Source organism: Alligator sinensis, unplaced genomic scaffold, assembly GCF_000455745.1.
Source record: "Alligator sinensis unplaced genomic scaffold, ASM45574v1 scaffold1322_1, whole genome shotgun sequence".
Classification (NCBI taxonomy): domain Eukaryota; kingdom Metazoa; phylum Chordata; order Crocodylia; family Alligatoridae; genus Alligator; species Alligator sinensis.
In genome coordinates this window covers 1,342,657-1,358,352 of record NW_005842116.1, presented here as the reverse complement: position 1 = coordinate 1,358,352, position 15,696 = coordinate 1,342,657, and the positions used below count along the sequence as shown (strand labels likewise).

General features: G+C 53.6%; 1 protein-coding gene across 1 annotated transcript in view; it reads right to left on the bottom strand.

Moving 5' to 3' along the window:
* Positions 1 to 6: 6 nt before the first annotated feature.
* NUAK2 (NUAK family kinase 2) overlaps positions 7 to 15,696 on the bottom strand; it is an 18,101-nt gene continuing 2,411 nt past the window's right edge. Inside the window, exons 2-8 of the mRNA XM_006024794.2 lie at positions 15,625 to 15,693; positions 8,788 to 8,908; positions 6,662 to 6,813; positions 5,054 to 5,119; positions 3,156 to 3,275; positions 2,480 to 2,612; positions 7 to 2,369 (exon numbers count right to left, since the gene is read on the bottom strand). Of these exons, the coding sequence (XP_006024856.1) occupies positions 1,246 to 2,369; positions 2,480 to 2,612; positions 3,156 to 3,275; positions 5,054 to 5,119; positions 6,662 to 6,813; positions 8,788 to 8,908; positions 15,625 to 15,693 (1,785 nt within the window). The 3' untranslated portion in view covers positions 7 to 1,245. The remainder of the gene's footprint in view (positions 2,370 to 2,479; positions 2,613 to 3,155; positions 3,276 to 5,053; positions 5,120 to 6,661; positions 6,814 to 8,787; positions 8,909 to 15,624; positions 15,694 to 15,696) is intronic.

The window sequence follows — 15,696 nt, the reverse complement described above, 5'->3', positions numbered from 1 at the left end:
AGCAGGAATAAATGCCCGTTTGTCTGAGGTGCCCAGATGATAGGCTCCATCAGAGACAGGGCTGGGCTTGGCAGAAGTGCTCAGAGGGAGCTTACGGAGGAGTTGGGTACATAACTCCATCAAGTCTGCAAATCAGCACCTTGGCCGCTCCAGGCAGAGACACTGTCCAGCAGCTGGTGCTGCCTCCGAAAAGGCCCTGGAGAGGCAGGGAGGAAGAGAAACCGGTCCCATGGCAAGCAGCAGTGGTTTCACACTTGTATAGAGGTCTGAGCCACTGCCAGACCAGTCTATAATACCTCGAAGAGCTGGGAGGCTGCAGCCTTCAGCCTATGACAAGATTTTCTCACCTGTCACAGCTCCCTGCCCGGGTGGGAGATGGTAATGTTACAGCTGCCCAACTCTGAGATGAATGCAAAGATGTGCATTATTCCAGTTCAGGCATCTCTCAAAACAGGGAAGGGAGAGATATGTTGGGCTCAGGTCGAGAGAGACTTCACCCACACCCAGGTCTCGGTCTAGGCCCAGGCACACCATAGTGTCCAGTTGAGACTGCTCCCCACGGATTCCTCCCCTGCCACCACTCCTCCCAGTGGGAAATGCTGCTCTTGCTCCAGCCCATCACTTGGACAGTGCAATACTAGAGTCTCAAGCCACCCCCATGCCTTCCTTGACATGAAGTCTAAGTTGTGGAGAGGGGAAGAGTCCAGGAGAGTTGCCAGAGCCAAGGGTGTACCAGTTAACCCTTTCCTGTACCGCTCTGCCCAGCTCTCTCTGGGCAAATATGCCACTCCCTTGATGCCTCGCTGCAACAGCAGTCTAGTTTCCCCCTCTGAAAATTTCAGCCCTCCCCAATTCATGTCATCTACAGCTGGAGATGGGCACTTGCTCCAACTCCCTACTGCTCATTGCACTTGCCTTGTTACTCTACATCCCCTCTCCTGCAAGCAAGAAGCATTTCCTCCAAAACCCATGTCTGTCCGTACCCTGTCACACCGCAGGGAGCTGCCAGGCTCTTTGCCAAGCCGTCTTCCAATGCACCTTTCACTGAGGCGGAGCACAAGGATGCAAATAAATACTTTGAGGGTGTCACAGCAGCACTTCCAACCCGCACCCCCCTACTCAGAGAGGAACAAGACAGTCACCTCCTCCACAGAGGGAAAAAAAAAAAAGTCACATTCCCATGGAGGGGAATCTATGGCAAGAGTCAGGCTCAGAGCTCGCAGGGAGGATGCAGGGGGGGGGTGCTCAGCTGAGCTTCATGCTGATGCCCACAGCCCGCTTGTAGACCTCGGTGACGTTCTCACAGTCCGCCAAGGAGAAGCAGCTTTCCCCGAGGGGGCTCTGGCAGTGCGTCACCGTCCAGCGGCGTAGCCTGTGCCCCGACTCCTCCGCCGTCTCCTCCAGCCGGAGGAGGTTGTCCACAGAGACGCAGCCACGCATGCTGCTGCCACTGTCCGGCATCCTGTCAGGCAGGTCCAGTTGGTCAAAGGACTCCGTGGAGAGGATGCTGTCCTCACTCACGGCGCTGGATGGGTGGGCTCGGGACCCCAGCGGGAGCTTGGGAAGAGGTGCCTCACTAAAGGACCCAAAGGCCTTGATAAGGCGGCTGTCTGGCTCTGTGCCACAGGAAGAGTATTTCCCATTGTGCTTTAGGATACCCTTCCTCCGCAGGGGCAGGCCCTCGGGGTTACGGCCAGGAGAGGGACTGCTGAAGACATCAGCATTGAGGTCCAAGGCCTCCGAGTCCAGGACCTCCTCCGATTCACAGTGCTCTGGGGAAGAGTAATACCCAGATTCACGTTTCTGGGATTTCTTGAGGATTCCCTTCTTGGGCACCGGTGCAGGTGTACCACCGTCCACTCTGCAGGCAAGTGTCCTGGAGGACAGGATATGAACCAGGTCTGCAGTCTGCATCTCGCCTTCTTCACTCCTTGCATCAGCCACTGGTTGAGGGATTGGGGCCTGGGCTTTCTGTTCACAGACACCCCTTTTCTTCAGGATCCCCTTCGGCCTCTTCAGGATGGACTTGGAGGGGTTGTCGGGGACTGCAGCTACCTCCTGCAGCGCATGGGAGACGTCGTTCTCCTTCTTGGACTTCTTGAGCGAGCGCTGCCTCTCCAGTGTGACGCCAGGGATGTGCTGCTTGAAGAAGGAGCGCACCTTGGAGCTGTTCTCGAGCAAAGGCCGGGAGGAGCGCCGGAGCCAGTCTGCCACCGTGGCCAGCGGGGACTCGTTCTCCCGCATCGACTCCTGCTCCCCGATGGGCACCTTGTAGCCCCAGTTCACCCACCAGTGGCTAGCAATGTCCTCAATGGTGGCTCTGCGCTCTGGGTTCACCATTAGCATCCATCGGATCAGGCCGCTGGCATCTAGAACATGGAGCAAGATTCCTCAGAGCCGGGCAGTAAAACAGGGCACCGAAGGGGTTGGAGGGAAGAGGATAAGCAGCTCTGAGGTAGTATACTGGAGCACTGCTTACCCGATAGCTTGGTGGGCTCTCTGTAGTCCCCACTGGTGATCTGCTTGACCAGGGTCTTGTAGTCTTGTCCATCAAAAGGCATCGTTCCATGGACCAAGATGTAGAGGAGAACGCCAAGGGACCAGCTGTCAACCTGCCATGCAGACAACCCTTTGTTTAGACATGTTAGCATCGGCAGGGTTCAACCAGAAAGCCCTCTGCCGAGCTGACCCCTGAAGGGCACTTGGGCTAGCGAGCAACTCCAGCAGCTGCTGGCTACCTCACGAGCAGCCTGTGGGTGCTGCCAGGGTACAGTCGGCAGCAAAGGAACTGCTGCTTAGCGCAAGCTACTGAGAAAGATGTTACGAGACAATGCTCTTGAGCGGACTGTGCCTTGCCCAGTATGCCCATTGGGGCGTGCCCAGTGGATTTGTAGGCCTCGAGTGCCATGCCAGGGAAGGAGACCGGTGACCTGAAAGCTGGCACCCTGTGGTGCCAGTGGAGCATGACGCTTGGTCGTCTCAGTCCCCCAGCCCACAATTCAGCTCGGAGAGAAATGCAACATGAGGAAAGCCCTGCATTAGCAGCAATGCAACTGAGCCGGGAGCCGGTAGGCCCTCTCCCCACTTCCAGCACAGAAAGGAATGACCACAGCTGGACCCTTGAGCTGCTCCAGGTGTGGGAGATGAAAGCTTACCTCCGGTCCTTTATACGGCCGCCCATTGACGATTTCAGGGGATGCATACAGAGGGCTGCCACAGAAGGTCTGCAGGAATTTGTCTTGCTGGTAGACATTAGACAGACCAAAGTCTGCTATCTGGGGAGAAGCAAGTGGGCGTTCATTAGGGAACCTGTAAAACCAAGGTTATCCGAGACTACAGAAGCCCAAAGCCTGTTCTGAAGGGCAAGGTGGACCCTAGGTTTCAAAGGGGGTCACGTCAATCCTGGAGCACTTTGCCCCTTTCAGCTGGGCGCAGGAGTGGACCAGAACCAATTTTCCACTCCAGACTGAGCTGACCCACACTGCCCTTCCTTTGCCCAACCTCCAGGTCAGGTCATGCTACTTGCACAGCATGAGGATGCTCTACCAGCCCCGAGCAGCACAGCCACGACTGCCACTCAGGCACAGCAGGAGGTACAGCCTCGCCTTGTCCATTTAGCCAGCGACATGCCCAGTCTCTCCCATCTCTGTGCCCATTTTCAGGGCAGGCTGCTCTTCCAGCAAGTCAGAGGGCTCCAAGAGACAGGCGGACTGTTTTGAGCCTCTTTCAGTAGTTATGAAGCCTGAGCTACTGGCACCGTTTGTTATCTTGTTCATCAAGCCTCTGGCCACTCCAGCAAGCCAGGAGGAACAGTACATGCTTGCACATTATCTATTGTGAAAGAGCCTATTGTGAGGATAAACAGACGCTGCCACTTTGTTTATTATTAACCGTGCCGTGCCCCCACGGAGGCTGGACCCCTCCTTCCCAGCAAGGAAGGGACAAGTCCCAGGGTGGCTGTAGCCAGGTCCAGCACTGCTAGTGCAAAGTCTGAGGTCAGGACCAAAAGCACTGCCGAGTCATGCAAACAGCAAGGCGTTGGAGTTCACGGCGGGCTGAGCAAGTGAAATGCTCTAAGAAGGTCAAGCCAGAGCAAAGAGAAAGGAGCAAGTCAAGCAGTTTGCAAGCTGGGATCAGAGAGCTGATGCTGCACTAGAGACCAGAAGGGAGCTACTAGCTCAGAAATCTCCCTGCATTTCCTCCTCCGATAGGAACAGGACTCATGCTGGGCAGCTACACCACTGTTCAATCGTTACTTTGCCTGCTTATCAGCTAGAGGATTTTAGCAGCTGGAATTTCTGGGAACTGCCTGCTGCTTTCCCTTCTGCTGGTGCTACTGGCTGCACATTGTTGGCCTGGCAGCTACAGGGGCCCAGCAAAGCAGCGGTCATTTATGTAACTCGCAGAAATTGGTTTTATGCAATGCTAATCCCCTCCACTAGCACCCTGTCCTGGAAAGCAGATAGCACGGAGCAAGATCCCAACAGAGCACCGCAGACCCTTTGAACTCCTGACAAGGCTACACGGGAGCTCTGCAGGCAGATAAGCCCTTCATTATTCCAGCATCACCGTAACCATGAATTGGCGCTCACCCCTCCCCAACCCAATTTCTAAATTCAGAGAGATGGAGCAACTCCCCACTGCTCAGGCAGGGAGATCAGCTACCCTGCACTCCAGAACGTGTTCCTGCAGTTTGGTGACCAGAAGCAGCAGCAAACTGGCTGCAAGAACTCAGGGCTCAACTGATGAATAAGTCAGCATAGCCTCTCAGCAACTGTCCTAATGCCATGCTCCCAAGAGCCAGGCCTGTGAGACCAATTTCCTCACCTCCCCCTAACCCATTTGAGGCATCATTTCCAGGAGACACTACTCTGTTCCTAGGGTTCTCTCTCCCCAATAGGCACTGGGGTATTGCATGAAGCCCAGCTTGGTGCTGAAACCCTTGATCTCACTAGCAGGTTAGCTTCAGGATCAGAAGAACCGAGAGCAACTCTTGCTCATCATGCATTTTAGGTTGAGTAATATGCAGCCAGGTCCCACCCGCCTCACTCACCTTGATGTTGCCATTGGCATCAAGAAGGATGTTTTCCAGCTTCAGGTCTCTATGAACAATCCCATTCTGTTGGGAGAGAGAAAGTGAAGTTCAGGTCAGTGCACTTGAGAGTAATCACAGCAGGTAGGTGACTGTCCTTTACTGATTCAGCACATGTGGAGATACCCAAGCAGCAGGTAGAGATTAGCTTTATTTTATTTATTTTTATGGGCTCTAAACAAGATTCAAGTTCACCATAGGGGAGATAAGCAACAGATAAGGACTTAATACGCTCCAATGCATCTGTAAGCTCATTTTTCACAAGTAGGTTCTCAGCAGATGCCTTTGCTTACGAAGCAGTCAGGAGTGCTTTTGCACTAGGTCTTGGAGGCAGTTCGACTAGCAGACACCCTCCCCACCCCTTAGTCAGAGGCTGGGCCTTGAGCCATTTGACATCCACCCTAGTGCTGGTTCACACAGAGAAGCTCAAGGTATGTGCACTGCCCTGTCGAGTTCAGGCATGCTCCGGTACCCAGCTATACAGAGACATATTCATCCAGGACAGGTGCACCGACAGGGTTCGATACCAATTGCCAGAGCAGTCAGAAGTGGAACGTACAACTATGCAGCTAGCCATGTCTCCCTGATCTCAAAAGCACCGAGCACCCTCTATTCCCATGACTCCCCTGGGACTTGGCTCAGAGACCAGGGCATGAAATCAAAGACAGATGCCAAGATCCTCCGAGAAGCACCAATGTAATCCCAGGTGATATTTGTGCCAGGTCTATTCCTCCAGCGACTTTTTGATCCCCTGGTTTTGAGCCGATCTCTGCAGTTTGAGGTCTCTTGGGCATCGGGCAGTACACGTCTCAGCCACGAGGATGGAAGGGCTCATCCTGCTCCCCCAGCTGCTCTTCCCTGCATGGGCACAGCATCACTGATCTAGCAGAAGTAACTAGCTAGTTCTGCAGTTTTCATTTGAGTTCAAATTTAAGTTGACAGCTCTGGGCGTTTCCCTTACCCACGGTTGATAATATGCTGTGACGAACAGAGTCAGAGGCTTGGCGCCTTAGTAGCAAAGCAGCCAGAATAAAGGTAGCCTCCTCTGCCTGGGGCAAGCATATCACTTTCCCAGACTTGGGGCATAGGCACCCCATCCCACTCCAGGGTGGGTAAGGATCAACGGAACAGATTTTGGGGGGGCAGAGGAAATGGAAGAAATTAAGCTCTCCCTATACAGCCCTTCCCAGGTGGGCAGCAACTCAAAACTCTTCCAGATTGAAGCATTCTCGGATGAAAACCTTGAGGAATCCCCTCTGTTCTCATTCTGGGTTGCTTTATCATTGGACTTGCCAGCACCACGGCTAGAAGGGTGCGGAGTCTGGCTATAAGATATGAATCCTCCCAAACTGCCCCCCACAGTCTGTGCTGGTTGAAGAGTCGTCAGGCCTGCTAAAAGCCACTCACAAGCAGCCAGAAGGTAGCAGAGGTGGGTCAACCCCTCATGGGTTTTGTGGGCACCCACTTGCTCATGGCCTTCCAGTGCAGGCTCATTTGTGAGCGCAGGTTTGAGCTGACCATGGCCTTTTGCCACCAGTGCCCACACATAGGTGGGGGCTGCTTGCTTACCTTGTGACAGTAGTAGATGGCAGACACAACCTGCCTGAAGAAGTGCCGTGCCTCCTGCTCCGTCAGCCTCTGCCGCTCGCTGATGTAGTCGTACAGGTCTCCTTTGCTGGCATACTCCATCACAATGACGATCTTGTTGTTGTTTTCAAACACTAGGCAGGATAACAAGAGGGGCACGTTGAACTGAAAGATGCTACGGAGGCACCTTTGAATACAGAGTCCTTGTTAGCAAGAGCTTCTGATCGTCATCAGGATGCTGATGTCCCAATGGGCCACCCCGAGCCTCTGTTTTGAGCTAGAACGGACAGCCAGAGCACCGTGTGAAGGTGGGGAGCGCTCGGATAGCCAGCCCAGGCCCTGCAAGCCAGGCACCAGGAAGCTCTGCTACCACAGACTGCATGAGATGCCAGACTCTGAACCGCCGAAGGACGACTCAGGCACATGGTTGTTTCTTTGCCAGGATATCGCCGCTCAGAAGGAAGAGAAATGCTGCGGTTCCAGCTGGGCTGACCGAGTGTAGGCTTCGCACCCTTGTAGCCCCCAGTCACAGCCTGCCAGGAGAAGCAGGCTTTTGCTCCAGTTTCATGTAGGTGTATAGATGTATTACCTCATCATATTTAGGTTCAATACAGGCAGCAAACATGACTCCATCTCTACAAACACGCAGCCTAACCTATGCTGCCCGGCCTCCTGCTTTGTTGAGCAGACAAGAGGACTCTAGATACCTCACGTACACCCTCGAGGAAGTAGAAATACTAGACATTGGCCACGCAGCTTGTGCCAGGCACAATAAAGCTATAAAAACCCGAGAGAGCCAGCTACGCTAGAGAATGCAAGTTTTGTTCCATTTTGGAGTCAAGGGACTAAGACGTGTTCAAGCAGCACCAGGCTGACTTCATTTGAGACGTGCTCCAAGAAGGCCCCCCCCTGCCTTTCTCCAAATTCAGAGTTGTTAAAGGTTGTTGCTTTGACAACCCTGGCAAAAGCAGAGGTCTGTGTCCAAGTCATCCTATGGTGCAGCTGTCCACAAGCTCTCCTCACCCAGCCTACGCAGTGGGCTTCAGCTCAGACCTGGGGAGGAAAGGACTGCACCCCCCTAGATGAGCTCGTTCAGCTAAAGCTACTGCAGGTTTTACAGTCTTGGCACAGTCTGGAGGGCAGGACATGAAAGCAAGCATTACCAGGTTTTAGAGCTCCATGCACTACAAACCCACCCTGGGGCTAGAAGCTGCAGTTAGTGTTGCTGGCTTGCAAGCTACCTTAACTGCAGGCAGATGCAAAGGCTTCCAAAGCCCTTGGGTGGCTTTGTCCTCCACATCTCTCAGGCGAGTGGGGCAGCAGTTATTTTTAGAGCTGGTATTCCCCTCCCGCCACCCAAGGACTTGTGTACAAACACACATGCAGAGTGAAGTTCAAAAAGCCAAAACATCAGGGAAACCAGAGCACCTAGCAACCCTCAGCTCCCTGCCCCATGGCTGCTGAGTCACCACCGGCTTGTGCAATAGAAGTGAAGAGCTTCCGCCTTCCTGTTTTGAAAAGCTTGTTTTCCATTTTTGGAGGGGGAGAGTTTACAAAAAAAAAAAAAAAAAAAAAAAAAAAAAAAAAAAAAAAAAAAAAAAGAAGAGGGAAAGCCCTGCACTGCCCTTCCCTGCAAAAATCCACAGCCTGCAGACAGCTCTGCCCTTCTTGGGGGGGCGGGGGGGGGCTGGCATTTGCCTCGTTTCCAGTTAGCAAAGGAGAAATCCCCCATTCTCCTGGCTGGATGCAACTCGGATCTACTTTCCACAAAGCCAGCAAGGCTAGGTCAGAGTCCGACGGACTGCAGCATGCAGGATGCGGGGAGCCAGCACTGAGCAAAACAAACAGTCGGTGCCAGCTTAATTAGGTAAGCACGGGCGCTTCAGGAGTAATGTTTAGCCCCCTCACTTGTGCCATCCCAAACCCCAGAAGCGTGTCAGCAAGTCACCGTCCATTTTTGCTGCCCAGCTGGGAATCCCTGCATCTCTGAAGGGAAGGTCTCATCACCGGTAGCATCCCATAACAAGCGTTAAAACATACTACGCACAGCCAAAGCAGGCCGCGGCGAGTGAAACGCCCACCCCCACGTGCACATCAGAAGCTCTTACCTTCATGGATAGCAATGATGTGGGGGTGATTAAGGGAGGACATGATCTCGATCTCCCTCCGGATGTGGACAAGATCCTGCTCATCCTTAATTTTGTCTTTCCGGATCGATTTGATAGCAACCTGTGAGTAAGAGCACAAAGAAACAAAACGTTAGGGCTGGCACTTAAGGGTCTTTCAAAAGCCTGTTGCCACTTTCTGTTCACATGGATTGGAGCACCCAGACTAGTCTAGCGGTAGGTAACACTCCTGCCTTGGTCTTGTTGCTTGCATGGACTTGCCTCAAGCCTCAGATGTTGCACAGACCTCACAAGACAGTCCCTGCCCTGGAGGACTGGCAAGCCGAATCAATGGACAGAGGCATTGCTCCCTCAAAGTTAGAAATGGGGAAAGCCCAGGAACAAGCCTGCTTGCATGAGATCACGCAAGGCTAGTCGTTTATCCAGAAGGCCGTCCTTACCATGTGGAGCAGAGGACCAGCCCATTGGTCTATACGCCCTGCTGCTTATTTTGGACAGGGTGTTTTAGTAGAGGCCCAGGACTCGTCTCCCATACACCAGTACTCCAATAATCACGCTGGAACTGCCCCCAGCTTTTTAGCAAGATATATCCAAAGAGCGTCCTTGTCCCCCAAAACCATTCTGCTCCCCACCACCCACACGCTGCTAATTTCTGCCACCCCACAGCAGATCTCCAGCGCTTCTCAAAAGATACCGTGACCCTCCTTTGCCAATGATGGCTAGGCTGGCCACACTGTTGGACTAGTGTCCCGAACTGGAATCCCCGGAGGATTACATCCAGTGAAAGGAATGTGACCTGCACACATGACTTGGAAGATAACAGCATCTTGGTGTGGTGCAAATGAAAAACAGGTTTGCTTTCCCCCTGCAACTATTTGTTTCGGGAGCCAAATTACTCAAACTTGTTAAGGGAAAGTCTGGGACGGAAGGAGCAGCCGACCAGTTCCTGCTAACGTTCCCCTTGTGACAGAGGCACAAGCAGTAAACACAGGACTTCCCTCCAGTGCACAGGGCCCACGTCCCAGGGCTCGCTCGGATTTCTTCATTATTACAAAGGCTCCTCCACAAGGAGCTGGAAAGGGGAGGAGAATGAAAAGCGAGTGCTGGAGAATAGATGACCTGTAATCCCCCTTTCAAAAGAGATTGGAGAGAGACAATGTCCTCCTCGGGTTGGATTTACAACTGAATCCAGCAGAACCTCGGGTTTTGTATCAGACAAGAATGCGGAACAGCATTAATCCTGTAAAAGGATCCCGGAGGATGCAGAATGCCAGGTCTCCCAGCAACAGGGCCGGGGGCCCCGTTCGGCCGCACCGCCTCCCCCCTCTGCTCAGGGCTGGTGTTCCCTTTAACGAAGGGGAAGGGGATCGTCACACAGGTTATCTGCTGACAGGCGAGGCAGACAGATGCTCAGTGGGTTGCCTCCCTGGGATTCAGGGATGCCTTTCAGTCCACATTCCTCTTCATGCCCAGCCTGTCAAAGCAGTGACCCACCGTCTAGACTCACGCCCAACACTGCCCCTCGCCTCGAATGCGCTGCGTGTGGGAAGGATGCAGGCGCTGGAGGTGCGCGCCTTCCAGCAAGCGGCTCCCAGCGCAGAACAGGGGCACAGGGGACTTGCATTTGCATCCTGGCTATTGCTGTTACATCACCGCTATTTTCTTCCCCTGGTGCCGTCTGAACAACGTCTCCCAAAATAAACCAATGGCTGAGCTAGAGCCAGGCACGCACTCATAATGAATTAGGGGTTACCACAGCAGCGAGCAACAGCCTGCCATCTCAGTGCCTTTACTGGAGAGATGTGCACGCGCCGTATCTGGAGCAACCTACGGGAGATGCCTGGTCGTCCTATCCAGAGGGAAGTGGGTCTCTCTCAAAGTCCAGCCCCCATTGCATGGGATCAGCAGCATGTCACAAGCTGGTCCTTGCCTTGCTTGCGTCTCACTAGTATCCCCTGCCTCCAGTTAGACTGTTTGAACCCAAAGGCTCTTCTCAAGGAAGTTACAAGAAACTAAGCAATCAATACTTATCAAGAGCTCTCAATGCAGGATGCATGCACTTGGCAACCCTTGTGCTAGGTTCACAGGTTAACCTTCAACTCTTTCTGCCTCAGTGCCCCAGTACTGGATATGCCATCTGGCAGGACCAGCTGCCCGACTGGCTTTATGCAAACAGACTAGGCTGCTTCCTCCCTCCCATGCCCCCGAAGCATCCAACGGCGAGTCACCCGCTTGCCCCATTCACCTCAAGAAACATGCGGCTGGAATGCCTGGCATTCAGGCTGCCCGGACAGGACACAGCCACCAGCTACATCAGCACATGCCAAATGAAGAGCTATTGCTCATACCCGTCTCGTGACTTCTCTCGCAGCAAGACCCCATGGCCTTGTAGGCAGGATGAATGGCTGCAAGCCTCCAGATACAGGAAGGTTCTAGATAAGGCTTCAGCAGGGTCGGACAAGCACATTTGCCTATTGCAATCATGATGCTCAACTGTTAATATTGAGGAAAGAGGATGGCATTAAGGAAAGCGCGTTTCCTACAGCACTTAGTGACATTGCTTAATGTAAGAGCTGAAGGGCTGCAAACAAAAATCAGCAAGGATATAGAGGTTCTCTTGCTGTTCACTTCCCATCTCCAATGATGTGTAGTTTGGACGGGCAAGTGGTAGTGAGTCCAGCAGACCCTCAGGTGTGCTTCACAGTACCAGAGAAGCTGCTACACACACACCGCATGTGCGAGCAACAAGGCAGTTACACTAGGAAGACAAGTCTGTGTCATGAGCAAGTCTTCCCCAGTCCTACCAGCAAGACCAGCAGCACTGATAGGGTACTCTTCTGCATAGCTCCTTCACCCCACTGTGGTTACCACCACGGTGTTACCAGCTATACCACTGGGGATCAAGCGGGACCACTGGGCAGCTTACTCTGAAGGCTCAAGAGGACATGCCACCTAACCCACGAGCCGTGTTTGTGGAGGACAGAACATGCTCCATCTCACATACCAGACAACGTCTGGACTCTCCAGCATACCAGGCACTCTGCTGGCCATTAAAGCTTGCCAGCTTGGCACTGATTTCTGAAATGAGACAGGTTTGACGAGGCCTCTGGTCAGACAGGGTATGCTGAATAAGTGATGAAAGGTCTTATCGAGTCGCCAGCCCACTGGATGCTTTAAAAGTGGTTCCAAACCACGAGCACAAGGCCACATGCCTACTGAAACATGGCCTCTCACGCATTGTGGAAGAGTGCAACGTACTTTTGGTAAAAGGAAGATCAAAAGGAAGGCACTGCTATTTTTAACTGTTCCAGGTGCCCCTTCCCCTCCACCTCAGGCAGGCCCAGGGGTACATCAGATACAGCGAACAAGCACCATAGAAACAGGCCTCTTGTTTAGCTTGGCTGGGATCCAAGCAGTGAAAGCTAAACTGGAGGCAATGCTATGGGCAGATGCTGGAAAGAACAGGTGCAGGGGCCAGTCCTTTCTATGGGCAGCACTTTCACTGGGACCTCATATCAGATGCAGATGAAAGAGGCAATTACCATCTCCAGCGAGATCACGAAGGACATGCAGAGTAAAAAAAATAAATAAATAAATAAAAAAAAGCAGTGGGCTCTTTGCTGTGGGGCAGGGGAAGCCCTTCAGCTAAAGGATTTCCAGCTGAAAACCCATATCTTTCCAGCAGTCCACACTTCACTGAAAATCCACCCAAGCCAACCATTTGCATGGTGTTTCCTTTAAGCTGCTAAAGAAAACAGCCAGGTCTGCTTCAGCTCTGAGCTGTCCAAGCCCTGCTAAGGGGAAGGAGCGGGCAGCCAGTTGAGAGGACGGATGACTGGGGATTTTAAGTTAATCAGACAGAGGCAGCTTCTGATGAGCCAGAGGCAAACCTCTGCCCAAAGGCATTTCAGCACCAGAGTTTATGCCAATAGCCTCAGCTTTGCATGCGGCCCATGAGGAGGATCACAACAGAATGAAGGAGCAGCACATGTCCTTACATCTTGGGGTTTCGGAAAGGGAAAATCATCTGAAGAATGAACAAATATTTACTCAGCTCAGGACAGGCTGAAGATTAGACATGTCTATAACTGCTCAAGTGTGGGGGTGGGACAGGACAGACAAGGATGTGTGGAGTATGGTTTTTTTTGAGGGGGGGTGTGTGTGTGTGTGTGTGTGTGTGTGTGTGTGTGTGTGTGTGTGTGTGTGTGTGAGACTACGCGAGGCACTGGCAGTCTTCGCCATCCCTTGGTTATTCAGTGGCCCACATCTGCTATTTGCATTATGATAATGCTGTAAGGCCAGCGCTCTTTGTGCTGGCCGGATGCAGTCCCTGTCCTAGACAGCTTGCATTTGAAGTGTTAGATGCTAGGCAGGCCTGATGACAGCTGGCACTAGACTCTTGCTCTCTGCTGGTTCCCAACGCCTAGTAAGAAGTAGGCCAGGGACACCATGCCAACAAGAAGGATCGTGCCAGGCCAAAGGGTTGGGAGGCAGCATTGATACAGCGCAGCTGGGCAGCGCATCTCCAGAGCCAGCAGACAGACCCATGCTTCCACCTGCACAAATGTTTCCTTAAGTTAAATATGAGCTGCTCCATGCCATGCAGAGACAGCTCCTATCCAATTCACAGCTGTTTTTCTTTGCATGACTTTCTGGCACATTAGTGACCGCATCCCACACCCACCCTCCCTCCCAAATGCAATGCCTTGTCAGGCCAACTAGGTTACTGAAGCTGGTCTCTTGACGTTTATCCCCACGAGACCAGGGTGTGGGGCCTGTTTGTGAAGCTGCCTTCCATGGATCACATCTCACACCACAGGGTGTCAGGGCAGGCAGATTTCCCCTCCCTGGAAGGATTCACTGCCCATTAGGCCTCCTCAGTATTTCAAGGCTGTGGGTGATGGTATGTGATCTCAGGCCACACACACTTACCCAAAAACCACCACAGGGAAGTTTCTGGCCTAGCTTTAGACAGGATGCAGTATTGCTTCCAGAACAGAGACCAAATCCTAGACACTAGTGCTTACAGACTCCGTTTTTAAGTGATGCTCGCAGCAAACCTATAATAGGTTTCAAAAGCCAGTTTGCTGCACTACTCTTTCACTTAAGCAGACCCTGAAAGTCAGGAGCAATTAGACAAATTAGGAGTTTGGAAGCTGCTTGGACTCTGCAACATCTGAAGTCAGCTGAAACGCTACAGAGCAAGAGCCTGAAGGGCAATGTTTGTTCTCTACTGCTGGCATACCTCCGAGTATGTGCAAACCCCTTTCCAGGAGGAAGTCTGACTTTGATTGTCAAGTGTGTGACTGGAAGCTGTAATCTCTGCCCACAAAAGAAACATGCTAACCACTCAATAGTGCTCCAAAACCTACCAGCACAATGCTAGTGCTGGGCAAAGAGTTCTTGAAGCTGCCGACCTTGCCAAGCCCACGCACAGCACGGCTCAGAAAGCAGAGCAAGACGGATGCCTCCATGCAGCGATCTGGTAGTAGGCTGGCCTCAAAAAAATGCCTGCCTTGTGCCCAAAGATTTCAGGGGCAGATTTTGGTCCCTTCCTCTCTGGGGGATTTTTCCAGTTCCACCAGGTTACGCCCGATTCATAGGCGAGTAAAGCAGATCCAGATCAGACCCTGGCCAGAGAGAGGGAAGCTTGGAGTCCCGGTGGCCCGGACAATAGTCTCCCTTCAGCCTGGCCAATGGGAGCCGATGTTTTGCATTTCAAATGAGTCCCAGCCACAAAGGCTGTGGCACTGGCAGGCAATTCATGTCACATCTATTCTAGCAAGCAGAGTAAACACGGCTGCAAAGCCTGGCCTGGCTGCCGCTTGCGTTTTCCAAAAAAGGGGGGGGAAATTTTGCCAGGGAACTCAGTCATCCCCTGGGATTCCCCCTGGCCAATGCCACCACCTCCCACAGCCCCCTGGTAACAGGACCCTGGGACAGCCATCCTAGCAGCCCCTCCGTGCTCCAAGAGGGGCTTGCCCCTGCCCCTGCCCCTGCTCTAGGGCTGGCTGCTCACAGCATGCAGCCCAAGCCCCTGGCTGTGATGAAGCAGCTGCCGAGGCGTTACTCACCCAGCACCAGCAGTGTGGCAAGGCTATGCACACTCACCCTGCCTGTGCCAGCGCCAGGCCCTGGTGCAATCCAGGGTGTGGATCAGCTGCCTGGGGTGGTTTTGCTCCCCCCCCGGAAAGGTTTCCCACCCTCTCCTGCACTCCAAAGAAAGCCTCCACAGGAGGCTGGGGCTGGCTGCAGAGCTCCTGCTCCCCGGGGGCAGCCTGCCGCCGCTTGCACTCAGGCCCTCAGACACTGCACGGGGGTGAGGGCTAAGCTGGAGGGGAAGGGGCAATGCAAAGGGGTTCAGGGCACACAGACCCCCTGCTCCCCACGCTGCCGCTGCCGGGCAAAGGCAGAGGTGCCTGGGGCTGCGATGGGGGGCAGGGAGCAGGACCAGGGAGAGGGGCATGGATTGGCGTCTGGCAGGCAGGCACTGGGGGCCAAGATCAGGACCAGGGATGGGGAGGAGAGGCATCAAGAGACAAAAAAGAATAGGAGCCAGGGGATGGGAAGGATCCCAGCTCGGCAGGCATTGAGGCACGGGCGTCGGGGCAAGATCAGGAGCAGGGATGGGGAGGAAGGGGCATCAAGGGTCAAGGATAGGGGCCGGGCAGGCATCAGGGCAAGATCAGGACCAGGGATGGGGAGGAAGGGGCATCAAGGGGGCAAGGACTGGGGCCCAGATGAGGACCAGGGATGGGGAATGGGCCGGGAGGGGGAGGGGGAGGGTGGCAGGATCGGGGCCGGACCCCGCTCACCTACCAGCCTCCCGGAGCGCTCGCGCGCCGCCTTGACCTTGCCGTACGTGCCCCGTCCCAGCGCCTGCCGGAACTC